Below are 18,613 nucleotides of genomic sequence, written 5' to 3' on the forward strand. Positions count from 1 at the left end.
TAATTGATTTGAGCCTGAGTGGCTCAGAGAATCTTACAAGTCTGCTTTGAAGTGCCAATAATGCCAGATCACAGAATGATTTCTTTTGTAATAAACATGTGAAGAAGCAGTTCCAAAGGGTGCTCGAAATCCAAAGACAACGGACATATACTCTTTGCATCCCCTCGAGGAATATACCACTCAACGTCAACTAATCTTACTCGCGCCCTGAACAAGACTACCAAGCAACCTTGCAAACAAAAACCCCTGGTCATGCAAAGCGCTCCTAAAGCAGAAGTCCATACAAGAGCTAAACAAAGTAAAACACTAACAGACTGGGAAACTTACAAAATAGTCTAAGGCAATATAAAAAGAAAATTGGGAGACGTCAGAGAGAGGCGTGGAAGAACTTTTAAAGTCGCGGTAGAATTCTCCACGAGCGCTATGTGTTTTAAGAGCCCTACAGACGGACGTTTTTGTACGCATTCAAAAACGCACATACAAAAACGTGAATGTGCATTGAATGCGCAAACATTTTAAATGCCGCTCATCAGCAGGGCTCATTTCTTTTTCGTTGAAATGTGATTCCGCCCCGCGAATTCCTGCAGGAATTTATTGAATTATTTTGTTCATTCTTGAAATGCAATGAAAAAGCCGTCTAATTGACCTCCAAAGAACTATTCTATTGCCTATACGCAGCTCTCGCACTAGCAGTGTCCACTGTAACCAATTACTTAAGATTCCCAGGCAAAACACAGAGTCCTATTGGCCTTAATACCAAACTGGGACGTGATTTCGTACAGGGTTATCAAGGAAAAACCTATGCTTGCTCGTAGGCATATTTTCTGGCCACTGTAAATTAAACAAGCACTTGCAAATCGCATGAGCTTAGCCGAAACACCCCCAGTAGAGGACGCAATACGTGCGAGAGCACTACATTCTTTGCAAGTGTCCGCACTCGTCCAAGTTAGTGTCCCATTGAGAAAATCCTGGTCGAACTAGATCGATATTCAGAATGAATTTTATGTATTGCAAGGGCAACACTGTCTAACTCTGCCTGGGGGGCGTTAATCGTTGTTATACAAAGCTGTAGCGTAAGTAGGCAGTTTACAAATTAGAAGCAAATCACCAAAAGTCCTAAAATGTCGAGTTTTATGCTCACCATCCACGGCACTGTAAGAAAGCTTTAAAACAATCATCAGCTTTTATTTCCAGATCCTGCCCTAAATGTATTGTTTCATCATGTTATATGGTTTAGATTTTTAGTTATACATGTACATTTGCTTTAATTTGTTTGGTCGTAATTAATATTGTGGGGTAAACTTTTTATTACACCATACAAAAGCATCATCACATATGTAAAATTTAAACAAACCAAAGCACACGGGTAGCAAGAATGAAGTTGATAGCTTGCAGGTAATTCCATAAGTGCAGAACACTTGAGAAATCTTCATTATGATTTTTTTAAGGATTCGAGTAGCACATTGAAAAGAGAGTATTTTGTACAGGTGGTCCTTAGGAATTAAACTAATAACTCGCCAACATATTTAAATATTTTGGATTTTTTTAGCGCATGCCTTACTTAATAACCAAATTAAAATGGTGTTAAGTAAGAAAAAGTGACAAGTACCAAAGTATATATTGTTGTCAACAGCTTATACTTTCCGAGAAAAAAATCATATTAACGTATAGGTAAACCATGACAACAATTAAAATTCTTAATCATTTTTTCTTAGCGTCTTTTAGACCGGCGCCCGCGTTAAATTTAAAGAATATGATGTCCCCGTCTTCCACTACGTAATTTCGTCCTTGCTGTCTGTACTTTCCGGCGGCTTTAACGGCCGTTTCGGAGCCCTCTTCTTTAAAATCGACAAATTTCATTACTTCTGCCATGATGAAACCCTTTTCAAAATCGGTGTGTATCCGTCCTGCAGCCTGAGGTGCTTTTGTACCCTTCTGCAATTCAATAAGTGTATACACATACGGAAATACTACAAATATACTTGAAATTATTAAAGAAATCGAACGCGCTGTCTGGCTTCTAAAATGCGGTTTTGTACGGATTAGAAATTGTGTACAAAAAAAGTGAAAAGTGTAAAAATGTTGACTTGAACAAGAAATTGATCAATTTATTATGTTGATGTAAAACCAGCATAAAGTCACCTTAAATTCATACGCGCGTCAGCAAGCGATTTCTTTTACAATTTCGAGTGTATCTTACAATTAGGTACCTACCTGAATTATCCACGCTTTAACTTCATCTGCGCCAGCGGTGAAGAAATATTCCAACTGTAAGGATTTGTAACCTTGCAGAATTATTTTATCTAGAACACTAACAAAAGATTCATAGATTAGAAAAGATCAATCGCTTTTAAATACAATTACAAAAAGTGCACAAATTAAATGAAGTAGTCACTATAATAGACTAATGGTAGGTAATTTAAAACCCCTGTAATTATAAACGAAATGGTAGTGAGTTTGGTAATAGAAGCTTTGTTTTATACCATAATAGTAAACTTGAGTAAATTTTATATATTTAATATTGCCACCATTTTGACAATTTTCCGTTGTTGAAAAAAAAACGCGTCAATTATTGTACCCAAATCAATAATGAAACAAAAAATTCTCAATATAATTGCGGCGGAAGAGTATTATGTATCATTATGTTTTTGTGAACAGTTCTTCCAGACGATTTCTAGGATGAACATAACGCATATAATTATACAGATGATTTTTGAAATACATGAATTGGAATTTTGATTGATCAACCATTTGGGGTATAGTGAATTAATCATTTCGCAATGCGCGATAATATGAGAACGAATCGATGAAATTGTAGGTAAATAAAGAGTCATTTTGTTACATAATGTGGATGTAATTAGCAGACGCAATATGGTCTTGAGGTATGCATTTACATGTCACATTCATCCCCCTTTTTTTTGTATTTGAAGATTTTATAAACCGCACAACGTAATGTTTATTAAGTTTATAGTTACCTACTTCTTTAGATTTTTATCACAAAAGATAAGCTTTATGTTAATAGCCCCATACTAATTACGTACAAATTGTTCGATTACGACAAAAACTTCTTAATAAAAATATCGGAGTATTTTTGGAAACTATTCAGACTATACCCTTACCTAGAAGTTTTGTTTTCCTCCAAAAATTGTTGTTTCATGATGGGATCTTCAATTTCGGCATATTTTTGTTCAAAAGCACCAGAAAATGGAATGATAACTGAACCAGGATCATTTTTGTCGACCCATTCCTTTATCTTGACTAACCTGTAATATGACAGTTATTCTAGGAAAAGTCTCATGCGAACTAGGTACACAAAGGATTCCAATTGTCATTAGAAAATATTTTATTTTTTGTCAACTGAATAGATTTTGGAGAACTATAGGGATAGGGGAACCCAGGAACCATTTTGTTTCCAAATTTACAATTATAAATTCTTAAAATTCGCACATACAATGCAATTATCCCTATGTTCATAATAAAAAGATCTACCCACGGATAACTCAAATTTTATTTAAAATTTTAGAGAAAAGAGATTTTAGAGTGCGTGTTTCGGTCCCTAGTGGGGAAAACATTTTCAACACTTTCTCGTAGCTTTTGAGGGTATCTTTGAAATCAATACACGAATCAGATTTATAACACTGGAACAGATGACTAAAATAGTGCGTAAGTATTGTGTTTTGTGAAAGAACTTTAATAGTTGATTCTGATAATTTCGCTAAAAAGTGTCTTTATAACGTACTTACCACTTGTTCTTTTTCTTTATGTAATCTTTTTCGGATAAATTCACTAGGTACATCGCAGGTTTGGACGTGAGGAATAAATATTTGTTTAAAATATCAATCTGGAACAGAAAACCGGTATGCTTAATTTGGTTATTTGCGCACAAGATGAAGGTATAGGCATAATTTGAATTTGTGGCCGTTTTTTCACCATCAAATCAAACATTACCTATACTTAATTTTGCGAAGTTTAAGAAAATCAATAATGTTACACTGAATCTGAAGCTATGCGTTCAATTGACTTTGTAGTACAGTAAAATTGGACTAATTTTCCTCCAAACGCGGCCATTTGTAATTACTAAGCGAGATTTATGGGAACATGTCCAGGATCACTCCCAAAAAAGTCCCACGACCTCCCTAGTAGAATATCCGCGGAATATCTTGGAAAAAGTGGAAATTCAAGTCAATATAAATAACGCAATTTTGTTTTCATTCGGTCACATTTTTTATATAAAAAACATCTGAGATTTGAGATTTATTCTTCAGTGCATTCCAGTGTGACAAAATCTGGAAAAACTCGAATTTTCATAGGGAAAGGCTAGAACGGGGCAACGGTCTTAAAGCGATGTCAGAACGCCATTTTGGAATACTAAACGACTTTCTGTTGATTTTAATATCTTGACGTTAATTATTAATTTACGTTTTTAAATTTTGTGTCTACAGACAGATAGTTAGGGAGACTTAAAAAAATATAAGAATCGTATTTTCCGCAAATTTGTGAAACTGCTAACCTTAGAACGGAGTTGGGGAATAAACATTGCTTTTTTGGCTATTGTGACTGCATATCATTATATATAAAATTCTTCTGTACGTGTGTTTGTGATTAAACTCCGCCTAAACAGCTAGACGGTTTTGGATTAAATTTGTCTGTGTGTCTACGGATGGTTTACATTCACAATTGGGCCCGATTGGATTATAGGATTTTTAAAAAGCTTCCTTTTACGTTGATGTCGCACTCCAACGTGCGAAATCGCGAGTGGAAAATCTAGTTGTGTCTAAAAATTCACGAATTTCAGGTGAATAAGTGTTTGGGAACATTAATAATATCAGAAGCAGAGATGTTAGATTATAATACGTATATCCCTCATCTGTAAGAAAGATCTGAAAGGAGTCCCTACGCGTACCTACAGTGAAATGTAAAGAAACTGAGACTACGTAAATCAGAGCAATGTACCTTTGATAGATTATTTTTCTTTTCGATGACATAAAATCTTATAGGTACTAGAAAATTCTTGAAATAATGTAAAAAAACGGTTATAAAGTTAATTTCACAATTGACATCAATCTAGTTATCCGAGTATTATTACTTTATTAGTTATTCAGTTGTTTACTGAAAAAAAAAATTGAATGCTGTCTTGTTATGGAAAATAAAATTTGTTTACCCAAATACATACTATATACTGTAACTATTAAACTAGTAGCCCAATCTTGGAGATAATTGTTTTTTGGGGCCTCAAAAAAAGGCAGTGTAGGTATAACTTTCCTTTTTTAACAAAATCGACTGCACCAAAATTTCTCGGGAAAACACTTTTTCTTATTAATTTTGGTGCGTAGAATCCAAAACAATTCGTACTTTTTCGATCAGACTTCTCAATCAAAAGTTATAGACTAAAAACCAATTTCGAAAGAAAATTCAAAGGGCATAATGAGCATCCTGTATAATCTGTGCATTAAAATGTTTATAGTAAGGGTAAGGGATATTTGTTTCGATTATGAAAGGGAGAAGGACCCGCGGCGGTCTTGAACCACTTACGTAACTGCAAGACACCTTTAAAAATTAAATTGTCCAACTAGAAAAGGAACCAAGCGTGAGTTTGAAATTATTTTATGGAGGTAGTACCTACATGATTGATGAAAAATATACTTTTGATAGTATTTAACGCTTATTCGGGCAAAAGACGTCTAGAATGTCCTGCCGACTGATTTACAGTAAACTGATGGTATTAAAAATTATATGTAAACTTATAGATTGGAAATCTTAATACCTACACTTCTATCTAAAGTATTTCGAGGCAACGATAACCGTCATCACCCTGTATGCAGACACTTTAATAATTACTATGACGAAATACTTACATCATTGACGGTCCAATCAGCGAATCTAATGTGTTGCTTTTGATCGACAAGAATAGACTTAATTTTACATAAGGCGTCCTGTAATCAAACATAAAATAAGTATAACGCGAGACATTTTTGTAAAGGATAATAGTCAAAACGACCGCCATCAAAATCCCGAAACGTTCAATAAAATTTACGATTGTTAAAACAGTTTCTATAAGAAATCGTCATCCCATTAACGCATATTTCATGATAATTCAATAGATCCGATTTCCCCTTCAGATAACCCACAGCTTGTTAGCTCGTGCCGGGGCGATGACTTATCACAATCCATTGTATACAAAGTGTTTGCTAGTTGTAATTGAATTAATCCCATGGGGAATCGATTAATTGAAATTTCTTTACATGCTGTGCTCGTTCGGTTTATAAATGAAAAATGCAGACAGCGATACGCTATTGTTGGCCATTTAAACCTCCATCGAGCACAGCGAGCGCCGATACTTACATATTCTGGTTTTTGTTTTTTGTCGTTACCACGAACGACTGTCCTCTCCAGTTTTTCCAAATGCTTCATCAACTGTTCCTCATCTTTAAGCCTAAGTTCTTCGCCAATAATTTCCAAATCTCGAATGGGATCAACTTCGCCTTCCACATGGGTAACGTCGGTGTCCTCAAATGCTCCTGCGGGTATGTTAATATGCAACATGTTTGTGAAAGAAAATGCAAACTCACGGCAGAGGTGGAAAATAGCGTCACACGCACTGATATGACTTAGAAAAGCGTTACCCAACCCTTGTCCTTCCGACGCCCCTTTTACTAATCCGGCTATATCGACGACATTTAAAAAGGCCGGAACCTTGCTGAAAGTAAGTTTGTCATTATAGGTAGTATACGTACTTTACTTGTAAATTATATAAAGTTCAATGAAGAACTTCATGTTCATTGTTCAGAAGGTAGGTACCTCTTGTAGTGTGGGAGATTAAAATGGTTTCTTTCTACGCAACACAGTTATTTATACTACCTATATCATACGATTGTATTGTATACTAACTAACTATGGTTTCAGTTGTCTAACACTAATGGGAACAACTACCCCTTGTATTCAGAGCTGGCATTTATACAAGAAAAAAGAAACCTCTAAAAATAGGATTAAAATGTACTACTACGAGAGTATAATGCAGTTGTGGAAACATAACGTACCTACCTAATAATACAGTTTCATATACATATACATTATCAATGGAGTTCAATTCCATATATACCTAAGAGTATCTAGTGTACCTGTTTAGTAAATGTGATACCGGCGTCGGCGCCATTATCCTTCACCATAACAACGCTCCGCCTTAAAAGACCAACATTTAGCTTAATAAACCCGTAACTACCTCATTATGTCACGAAACGACCTTTTACTTTACGAAAATGTCTTTCGGGCACGATACCGGAATACGGAAATATTCATTTCTTAAACCGAAAACGGAATAAGTTTTATTCGGCTCTGGCGCATAAAATGCCTGTAACTCTTCTAGAAATTATTCCGAGGGACGCGAACGATTTTGCAACGCATTTGAATATCTACAGGCTTTTTTACAGTAGAGTGAGCTTTCCAAAAGCTATAAAATAAAATTGAGGGTAAAATGTCACTAAAGCGGTGACTGCATTTGCATTTGTGAGACTTTCTGATGTAATTTGCAAGTTTGATGAGGCAGAAATGGTTTTGGTGGTGCATTGAGTGGCTAAAGGGAGTATTCATTAACTTCGGATCAAAGACCGTTCTGTACATAGCATATTCCTGCTAGTATGAATGCGGGGGTATCTAATTATTAAATAGACTTACAAATACCATTATTTATTTATTCAACAGTAACATTGCGTTAATAAAGGAAACATTATAAGCACAATACATATATTCGTATCTACAATTTCCCAATGTATTCTTTTAAATGAACCGCGCAAATTTCAGATCGCATTTTAAGTAAATAACATCCTATTTAACCAACCAAACAATCTCATACCCAAAATTTGCTATTTATTTTGTTATAGTAATTTCTTGACTAAACACAATCAAATTCAAATTTCGAAAAATTCGAATAAGTCGCAAAATTGTAAAAGATCCGGAAAATGTAAAAATTTACATGGGAAATCGCATATAATTTAAAACTTGAACTTCCAAAGGCAACTAGACGTCAATCCATTTTTAATCGCCTGTTACATATTCGTATAGGGTGGTGACTTGCGTAACGCACCATAGGGATTTCAATGTAAAATTTGTAACATGCCATTATTGGCCCCCCAAATTATTTTAGAGCAAAAATGTATTAAGGTTTTTTGTATGTAGAAAAAATTTTTTTACGCAAATCAAGCGTATTAGTTTTCAATTTTTTTCATATAAAGACGGAAAATCGGAAAAATAAAACTCGCATCTTTTTCAATAATCTGCCATGCCATGGAATTTTCTAAAACAAAAACTATCCAGTTATCAATTAGCAGCAGTTCGAAATGGATGATCGACTTGGTTACAGTCTTGCAGTTAAGGCTGGGATTGCCTGAAAAGAGAAGTACCCATAGTAAAGGACAAAGTTTTTTTCGTTAGAATGTGCTGGTACCTAATAATGAATAGCGTAACTACAGCAGTTTTCTATACAAATATTTAAATCATTATACTCTCTTTAAGTGGGCCCCAAACAACACAGAGGGAGCTTTAAAAAAAATGCAATTTGATTTGCATAACCACACGACAAGAAAATACAAAACACAAACGCAAGGTCGTTCACGGCTCCTTACAGACTGCTAGGTTAACAAAATTATATTTAGCGCTCTACCACACATAACTTGAGGAGAATAATGAACCGCTTTTAACGTATGAAGTAAAAATCGCGTAATTATTGGCATGGGGGACTTTCAAAATTAAGATCGTAAAATTGGTTCACAAGTGGCGACAGGGGCTTTTTGTTTGGAAGGGCCTTCAGTAAAACTCTTGATTCCGACATTTTAAAGAAAACACCTTTGGAAATTCAATTCTTTTTCATTGTTACCATTGAATAAAGAGGTTTTTATTCAATGTCATTACGAAGTGTGTTATACTTATAAAACGATCCTAGTGCCTATTCAAATAACAGGTAACGAAGACTTTGTAACTAACGAAGTGTTATTACAGTAGAGACGCGTTTTGACTTTTAGGACTTGGAAAAAGTTCAACCATATTTTCGTTTTTTTTGTATTTTTCTCTGAAACGGTAGGGAAATTTCGAATTAGAACAAGCAAAAGCTTTTATGGGGAATGTATTTTTGTCAAAAAGTATAGTAAAAGTTTTTCTTCTTGTAAAGGTCAATCCGGGGACATACGGTATATCTACCGATTTTTTTTTAATTTTTTAGCCGTTTATACCTAAATATACATTTGTTCCCCATGTCTTACATTCGAGGGATGGTCTTTTGTAAATTAGTAATATACAGGCTGATTCAAATTCGAGGGCCACCATGGCAGTGCCGTATTTATATAAGGGGCAAACGTGGGCAATTGCCCACAGCGGCAAAATTGTAAGGGCGGCAAATTTGGAGAAAAACATAAAAATTAAAATGCGTTCAAATTTTTTAGGTAAACGGTGAATCGGTAAATGAAATGAAGCAAAAATAAAATCTGTTAGTACATTCATTGCATTGCAAATATAGCCAATGAATGCCTTACTTTTCCCACCTTGTAATAATGGTGATATAGTGATATGTCAAGGGCGGCAAAAAATGTTTGCCCACAGCGGCAGAAACCCTAAATCCGGCACTGCACCATGGGCATCTCGGGAACTGTAAGAGATAGGTAGGTGGTAAATTTGGCAAAGTTGTGTATTTTGATGCTTAACAAAAACAGTTTTGAAACTGAAAATTCTGACTACTTTCGGAGATATCCGGAAAAAACGAGATTTTGAAAATCGTTTTTGTTTTTTACTGAAGTTAATAGTTGTTTACAAAGATATTTAATAATAAATGACACATTATTATGGCCACTTTTTTCCCTCTACAAGATGCTACTTTTAAATTTGAAGTTTGACGTTTCGTCTCCGGTTAACTATCATCAACTTTGTTTCTTATGGAAGTAATTTTTACTTTTTGTGTCATTTGATAGAGAATTTTTTTCTGATTTCAAAAATGTACACATCAATTTTTTTAATGCTTGTAAAATATCTTTTTTGCCTTTGTCTTAAGTAACGTACGTAAGTAGTTTCTTGTGTTTTTACAAATTAATGTTATTTCTTATTAAAAATAGATGATGTTACCATCAAGGGTAACTTTGTCAAATGTAAACTACCTCTACCTATCTCTTACAGTTCCCGAGATCCCCATGGTGGCCTTTGAATTTGAATCACCCTGTATAGGTCAATTATTACACATTACACTAAACTGACTAAACTAATACTAATATCATTGAATAATAAATCAGATTTATTATTCAATGCTAATATGTAATAGGTACTATCATTGAATAAAGAGCTTTATTCAATGGAACTATTGAAGTTCAAAAAATTTAATTTGCAACAAGGTATGGATTATAAATTACGGTATTTTAATCTGCAATCAGCAAAGATAAAGAATAGGGAAGACGGTCAAACAAATCGCATTACAAATAAACACCCACACAAGGTCGCATCTTGCCAGACATCAACAACAATATACAACAGCCCTTTGTTCTAAAAATTAGGTATAATTTTGATATTTGTTGTAAAGGAATGTTACCTATCCCCATTTCTATTATTTATTTCATAAAACGATAGGTAGAGGAGGTACCTTTTACAATGAATAGGAAAGAGAAACCAAATAAATTTCGAAGCAAGTAGTTGACAAAATAATAATATACCTACCAGTGAACGATCTTTTTCTTGCTGTCAGCAAATTCTATTACACTCACGCTCTGTTCAACCTTGAAAGAGAATCGCTAAATGATTTAGCATAGGCAACTTACATAGCCTGCTAGTTTTTTTTGCTCTTAAATTTTTGGTCTTTTATTATCCCCATTACACAGTACTAGTACTAGCCTAGTTAAAAAGTAAGAACAACTCCATCGCAAGATAAAAGCGCTTACCTATTTCATATCTTTATCGTATTTTTTACTGACTTCCTAAAACTCTTGGTGGCACCCTCTGTGAGAAAGAAGCTACACTGTTGACCGCGATATTAGTCACAGCTGCGTAGTTTATTTCCATTTCTCCAGTTTACATGCCCATTTTTCAGAACTTCATTCACCACTTTTTTTATGAAAACTTTTGAGCTTCACATGAATTGCCAAAATATAGATAAGTATTCACGCTACCGATCCCATACACCCGTATTGCTTAAATTGCTCCCTAATTTTTGCAATTAATTCCTAAACTATGAACTCTTTTGACGCATGTTTTCTGGATTTTTTAAACATATATTAGTGGACAAAATATCAGTTTATATTGTATGGAAACTATGCTCTGTACATCTATCTACCTAATGCATATTTTTCCGATCATATACACCCCTTGCTTATGGAATGGTGAATGAAGTTCAGAGGCAATGCACGCCCCATTGAATTACATGTGCATCACTAGTTGCCTATACTCTCTAAATCCAAACCTTAATGGTGACGTATTCGAACATTTATTGTAAATTGTTATATTAGTAATTTGGTCTTTCTTTATGTTGAATTCGCTGTTCTAAATATAATACTTTTCCATAGAATTTGATTTGTTTCATAGAAGACATTCCATGGCATGACGGATATTGGCGTAGTTTTTGTATTATAAAATTCCATGGCATCGCAGATTATTGAAAAAGATGCGGGTTTTATTTTTCCAATTTTCCGCTTTTATTATGCAAAAAATTGTAAACTAATACGGTTGATTGACGTAACAAATTTTTTTTCTACAAAAATTTGCTTTGAATAATTTGAGGAGCCAATCATGGCATGTTACGAATTTTACATTGAAATCCCTATATGATGCGTGACGCAAGTCACCACCCTGTATAGTATTTTTCTCTGTCAATATTTCCACCGTCAAAAATGAAGAGTCAAAAGCAGAAAGGTCATAATGTGTACTGCGTGTACTCAAATTATTGATACATACATGGTGGAGCATCAACAGTGTGTGTGTCGGAATATTGTGGGTTTATTAATTAACGTACATTTCTGAAGTTGGGCATGGTGGAACACCCTTACCTATGGCTACAAACCTAAAATATTTTTACTTTGATCGGAACCGATACACAAGGTGATTCATATCCCCCCTGTATTTTATTGCATTTTTGGATTCCTGGCGTAATTTTAGTGTGACTTTTGTATCACACATTGATATCTAAAAGGAAAGGTATATAGCCGCGCAACCCGTAGAAAATTGAATATCGCGGTGGAATTACCATAAAATATACCAATGTAAACTGAACGGGTGGGCAGATTCGAATTCTGGTTTTGCTTTGAGAAATCGATTTGCAGAAAATGTCATGCATAGATAACTTGATTTTTTGAAAGGTAATTCCATATTTTTTTATTTTATTGTTTAATGCGAAATTTCACCAGCTCGTTATTGATATCTATCTTTGGTAGTATCTATTGGCATTTGCATTCTTTGGCGATTTGATGTTCTTTTTGAATGTTTTTATTCATAGGTAGCTAATAGACCGTGGAAAATAAACAATAAGCGATTCAAATTATTTTTAATCGTTTTTAATATTTACTTTAAATGATTACTTAACTTAACTCGAATAATGAGCTGGAACGAAATAAAATGAAAAAAGAAAAACAAGTTCTGGCATAAATACTTGTAAAAAAAACTTAGCATATTGCGCAGCACCTACCGACAGCGATGGACCTATGGGGGGGGGGGGCAAGGGGGGGCTGGCTGCCCCTCCAATACTTAACTAGTTGGCAATTTTGACAAGAGTTGGTAATTTTCATTACCAGTTGGCGAATGCCGCGAAAGTAGGTAAATCGTAAATGTAATAAATCGACCATTGAAGGAATGAGGAATTGCGGCAAAATCTATAAAAAAAGACTCTTTAATAGGAAAGTCACTTCCTTCTTCAACACAAGGTTGGTATTTTGGTAATGCTTTTAATTAGTATTAGAGACCGTATACTGATATCCTACATTTTCTACATGATTTATTAGACTTGAAAATACCACTTAATCTTAATAGATACTACTCCGTTTGAGTTGGAAATTTTTACAGTTGAGTTGGCAAAATGTCATGTCTGCCCCCCCAATTTTTTTGTGTAGGTCCGTCCCTGCCTACTGATGTTTAAAATATGCGATATGGATGCGTTTACTAGAAGAATCTTTGGTTAAAATTTCCAAAAGATATCTTCATAAATAAGAAAGATGACATGTCTGCGGAAAATCTTCAAGGAGTTTTTCTTTTAATTATTCTATAGATATTTTACTTCAACATCCTGTTCCAATTCCAATTTGTCTTGTATACTGCGAAATTTCTATAATTGCTGTTAAAATATTGAATTCATTTTCTTGGTTAAAGGCAGATTTCAGACTTGCCCTTAATTTATTTTAACGTAATTCCGAAAATATAATAGCAAAACTAAAACTGAGAACCTTTGTCTAACGTAGGAACCAATAATTACAAATGACAAAGTCAATTTTGACATTTGTTTATTGTTTACGGCCTACTTTGACATTTATTAATTTTCCACGGCCTACTAGCAACTTATGTATGAAAAATTTAAAAAATGCGAAATTAAAAGAAACAAAGATATGATATGGATGACCTTACATCGTTAAAAAGCTGATGAAATTTCGCATTAAACAAAATACAAAAGTGCGGAATTGCATTTCAAAAAATCAAGTAATCTATGAATGATTGGCAAATCGATTTCTCAAAACGAAAAAAGAATTCGCCCCTGCCCGCCCGGCTCACAATGGTACATTTTATGGTAAGTAATTTCACAGTCACATGCGTAGGTAGTTTGACAATTACTGTGATACTCCAATTGTTTTAAAAATTTCGATTTGCGGCTAAATCGTTCGGTTTAGATAACAAGTGTGACGCAAACTTACTAAAATTACCGAAGGAATCCAAATAGGCAATTATATACGCAGCTTCAATTTAAAAAATGGTATCTTTGAAGTGAATCACCCTGTGTATGGGTTCCGATCAAAGTTTGTAGCCTTAAAGATTCATCATATTCAAGCGGCGAACATGTACGTTAATAAACCCACAAGAATCCGTCCACACACTATTGGTTCACCGTGTATATCGAATATAAGTTCGTTGGAAAAGGGTCTTTTTAATAAAGCAAACTTTTAAAAGCGTTTGAAAGTCCTTTAACCTTTTTACGAGGTTTTCCAAATGGGTTCAAGGTTTTTGCTTTTAAAAGCTTCTAAGACTCTAAACGTCAAAAGGCTTTCAAAATATTGAAAAACATTTTACGCGGTTCCATGGCTTTCCAAGATCCCCAAAGACCTTGATTTAAGAAACTTTAAGGATTGTAAGCATTTTCTAAGAGCAACAAAAAATATCTAGGATTATGTCAAAGTTAGCGGAGTCCTAATTTGAAAGTATTTTAGGGTTTCCAAAAGTTTTCAAGAGCTATTTTAGGCCCATCCTCCTTGCTGTGTCCCTATACAACAAACAACTGTATGTAACTGACGAATAAATTGAGTAGCTTTTTGTTTACTATAATGAACGAAATTGCATGCATTGCAAAACCCACCAAACCATTTGTGCATGTAAAATTGTAAGCAGCATTTAGGTAAGTAAGTTATAATCAAAGAGACTTACGCACCGAATGATCCAAATAAAACCAAACGTAAAATTGTAAGACAAAGTTTGAGAGGAAAAATTAATAAATACTGGATGTAAGTATAAAACTAAATTAACAAAACAAGTGATCGGAAATGTAACCAAAAACATTACAAACACTTGTGATAGCAAATGGTATAGATCGCAAAAATAAAGTAAAACAAAAGAAATAACTGGTAGATAATGAAAAAAATGAAGTTGAGAAATAATAATACAGTTGAATGTAAAAACGAAACCGAGCGCCAACTTTTTTTTTTCCAACTGATTTGGATTTTATGCATGGCCATTATATGAAATAAAAAAGTTGAATAAATAAAACAATTTTTTATACACTTTTGTAAACAAAATTTTACAATCGTATTACAATTGTTTGGTGGAGATATGGAAGTGAGCCAACTTGTTACCAAATTAACACCCCCTTCCCCGGCCCCGCTTTTTTCGTTATTCAAATTAAGGCATTTTCTCTGTCTTATATACAAATTATGGGATTACACAAAGTAGTTCGTTTTAAACTGAAAAGCCCATCGTAAAAGTGGGGTAGACAGTTGTTTCGGCGCGACATGAAAATTGATTTCAAATGGAGCTATAATTTCTAAATAGTGGCTAATAATTCTAATCGAAACTACACGAGAGGTTTCCGCTTTCCTTCAGGCGTATAGTAAATACGCGGTATATCAGTTTGGATGGAATTTAATTTATAAAATTAAAAATAACTGCCTTCCTCGAGAGGAAGGAGCTTAACCTTATTAATAGCGTCGACTTGACAAAATAGACGCATAACATTTTCTACGACGAGGTATATTATTTGGGCATAGCGGATAATTGCGTTGGTCAACTCGACACATCTAATGACGGAGCTGCCAATTTGAAGGCGCCAGGGTGACGGTGGGAACAACGTAGGTACCTACACACACCACTTTATCAGATAGTTTAAAAATATTCAATCTCTACGCTAATGACTAATTTTTAGATTCCTAAAACTTACCTTGCGGGTTTGAAATAGTTGCAAAGATAATCGAATCGGTCATCGGGAACTGGAACGCGACTTGCTGAAAAATAAAACTGTCAGCCGTACGAACATTAGGTACGTAGAAAAAGGAGTGTCCATTCTGTAAGAATCGCAGAAATCATTGCGTGGAAATTCCTCGGAAGTCAGTTGATATCAGAAAATGTGCTGCGGGTGAAACCTTGTTAACGAGGAACCACCAAAGTTACACAAGTGCACCCCCAAGAAACCAAAAACTAACGTCCGTTTCATAAGTTTGGTATGAATAATGATTGTTACCAAAAAAATTTTGACACATAAGAAAATATTAAAATTGGTCTCCCGTTTCCCTTTATTTCAAAAAAACCTTTGATTTCAAAAGGAAAAGGATGTCTATCATGGGCATCTCCCAAATCAAGGAAGATACGATGATAGTCACATTAGAGATTTCGTTATTTTTTCTGATATTATTTCAACAGATTCAAAAAAATAAAAACACTTTCTCATTGCCACTTTTTGGACGGTTTAGAGATTTTTAATACCATGTTTCATTTCGAAGAAATCATCATCAACTTTATTTTTTTATAAGGTCTGCAAAAACAGAGCACACTGTAGCACTGAGTTGTATTTTCTATTACGAATACAACAATATACGGCACACAAAAAAAAACAAAAGTTGGAGACTGCCGGTTTCAACAGGGTGGTGCACTCACGTACAACAATTTCCTGGTAAATTTGTCCAATAGGTATACTCGCACGATGAGGGCATTGTGCGCGGGTGGATCATCATGTTGAAACCAACAGTTTCCAACTTTTGATTTTCTATTTAAAAAAACACAGTTGCTTGTCATGCCACATTTATGGAGCACTCTGTACATACAATAATATTTTTGCGTTATGCCGATTAGGTCAGCAAACAATTTTTTTGTAGCGTTATCCTTTATCGCACTAATTGGACACCCTGTATAAACCAAGACATGAGCGATAGCACGGCAGATTTGAACGACTACCTTGATTCAAACAATGCGCAAAATCAATACCTACAATATCAAGTGATTTTCGAGAAATCATCAGAAATCGCAAATGATTTCCACGAAATAAAATCCAATTTCTTAGAATCGCCTGTAAATTCTGGAAATGCCAGTTTTATTAAAAGCCGAATTTGTTTCGCAAAAAGAATGGGACCGTGAGGTATAAATAAAAAAAATACTTATTTTCATTAGGGTCGATAGTGCAAAATGGAAAATTTTCCGCTGCCGCCGCACTTTTCGTAATTACGTTAAAAAACGTCGACTTTCCAACGTTCGGGACGCCGACGATTCCGACTTTTAAATTTGTCCCAACTCTTCCAATGAGAGGTTTCCGTTCCGGTTCGACTGCTTTTTTGGGCGGCATCCTATGTTACTGAAAATGAGAAAAGTATACACTAATAAGGTTCATTTTGTGCGAATTTTCGAGATCGATTCGCGTTTTCTTCGGAAAGGTAGGTAGGTAAGTATGGGAGTAATCGTATGCAAAATATTCTACTATCCGAGAATAATAACAGAAATTATAAACTGCAACTTAATTTCCGCAAAATAGCAACTTTCAATCTGATATCAAAATTGTAACGTATATTTTTGTAAAACTGCAGAAATTTTAAAATCCCAGCTTAATAATAAGTTTCGCGTAAGCGCAACGAAGACGGTAAACTGCAATTTTAAATTTACCATCAATTCAAGAAATAGTATTAATGTAATTATCAATACCACTGCCCGAAGTTTTAAAATTACACTATAATTTTAACTCGTAATTTCGTTTTCTTTTGCTTTGCATTAGCGATTCGTGAGGGCAATTTTAAGAAGGCAAATGGTTTGCATCTTTACTAAATAGATTTTTCCAAATATTGTATTTAACGAACGCATTTTTTAATTGAGAAAGATGGTCCGCAAATTTTATAAGCGTAGCATGCGATTCTGGCAAAAATATTGCCTAGAAAATGGAAAACTGAAAATATACGAAGCGAAAACAATCCTAACCTACAAAGAACGCGAAGCTATTCTGAATAGAGTAGTTAAATACAGACGCAGCTTTAAATGATAGCAGCATTTAATTACAGTATTATACTCACAGAATGTTAAAAATTTACACACTCTGAGGTTGCAATTGCTCCAGAAATCAAAATTATAGGATCTTGCACTGAACCACGTTATGTCGGTAAACGCGATTACTTTAAGGAAGGGAAAACGGACTACGGGAGCTCGTTTCGTTGGTACTTATTTCGCAGTGTACAGTACGCGTCATAATTAATGGACAATATTTTGTGGCTTACATTACAATTCAGTTTTCATTGACCACGATGCGGCTTAAATTATACTGTATAGCTAGCTAAACTTTGTCAATGCACGTCGCTCTTTTATGTAATTATTTGAACTTATTCCTTGCTTGCTAAAAATCGAGAGGTCAATCAAGTTGGAATTGGAACACATAATAAGTGAAACGATTAGTAAGTACTATGACGTGTATGATGGTTATTGGAGTTTTTAGATATAAGAAAAGCTATCCAGGTAAGGAGAATGGATAAAATTATCTTAGAAAATCGCCGTTCAACTAATACAATTGAGAATTGAGAACTCTTACCATCATGTAGTCTTGTTTTATGAAATTTTTGATATGCAATAGTCCAGTGTCTTAAAACTCAACTGCACATAAACGGACTACAAACACATAACAAGAAATACACAGTCAGTCAAATTATAGAAAGAGTTGCGCATTTTAGGGTTTACTAAATCGATGTTTTAAAAATGCGAAATTCCGATCAGTTCCGAAGATATTAAAAAAACCGAAAGTAACTTTTTAAGCTCACCATATTACAAGATTTTCGCTGCGACGTTTCGTCTTTGAGAAACAATCATCAACTTCGTATTTTTATATGGACCGGAAAAAGAGTACAGGATGCAAAGTAGCATTTTTTATACGAATACAAAGTATTTTGACATTTTGTTAACGCCTACTAAACCAAAATGTTAAAACTTTAGTAACAAGTAT

The 18,613-nt window shown here is 34.4% G+C and overlaps 1 protein-coding gene across 1 annotated transcript; it reads right to left on the reverse strand.

Moving 5' to 3' along the window:
- Positions 1-1,289: 1,289 nt before the first annotated feature.
- On the reverse strand, positions 1,290-17,847 carry LOC116175419 (obg-like ATPase 1). Its single transcript, XM_031493529.1, has 10 exons — positions 17,697-17,847; positions 16,801-16,990; positions 15,587-15,647; positions 6,570-6,697; positions 6,343-6,518; positions 5,856-5,933; positions 3,744-3,841; positions 3,120-3,263; positions 2,215-2,311; positions 1,290-1,935 (listed from the first exon to the last, which is right to left on the reverse strand). Exons 2-10 carry the CDS (start codon positions 16,979-16,981, stop codon positions 1,702-1,704), a joined length of 1,197 nt encoding a protein of 398 aa, XP_031349389.1. The 5' UTR covers positions 16,982-16,990; positions 17,697-17,847; the 3' UTR covers positions 1,290-1,701.
- Positions 17,848-18,613: the final 766 nt, after the last annotated feature.

Source organism: Photinus pyralis, unplaced genomic scaffold, assembly GCF_008802855.1.
Source record: "Photinus pyralis isolate 1611_PpyrPB1 unplaced genomic scaffold, Ppyr1.3 Ppyr1.4_LG7, whole genome shotgun sequence".
Classification (NCBI taxonomy): Eukaryota; Metazoa; Arthropoda; class Insecta; order Coleoptera; family Lampyridae; genus Photinus; species Photinus pyralis.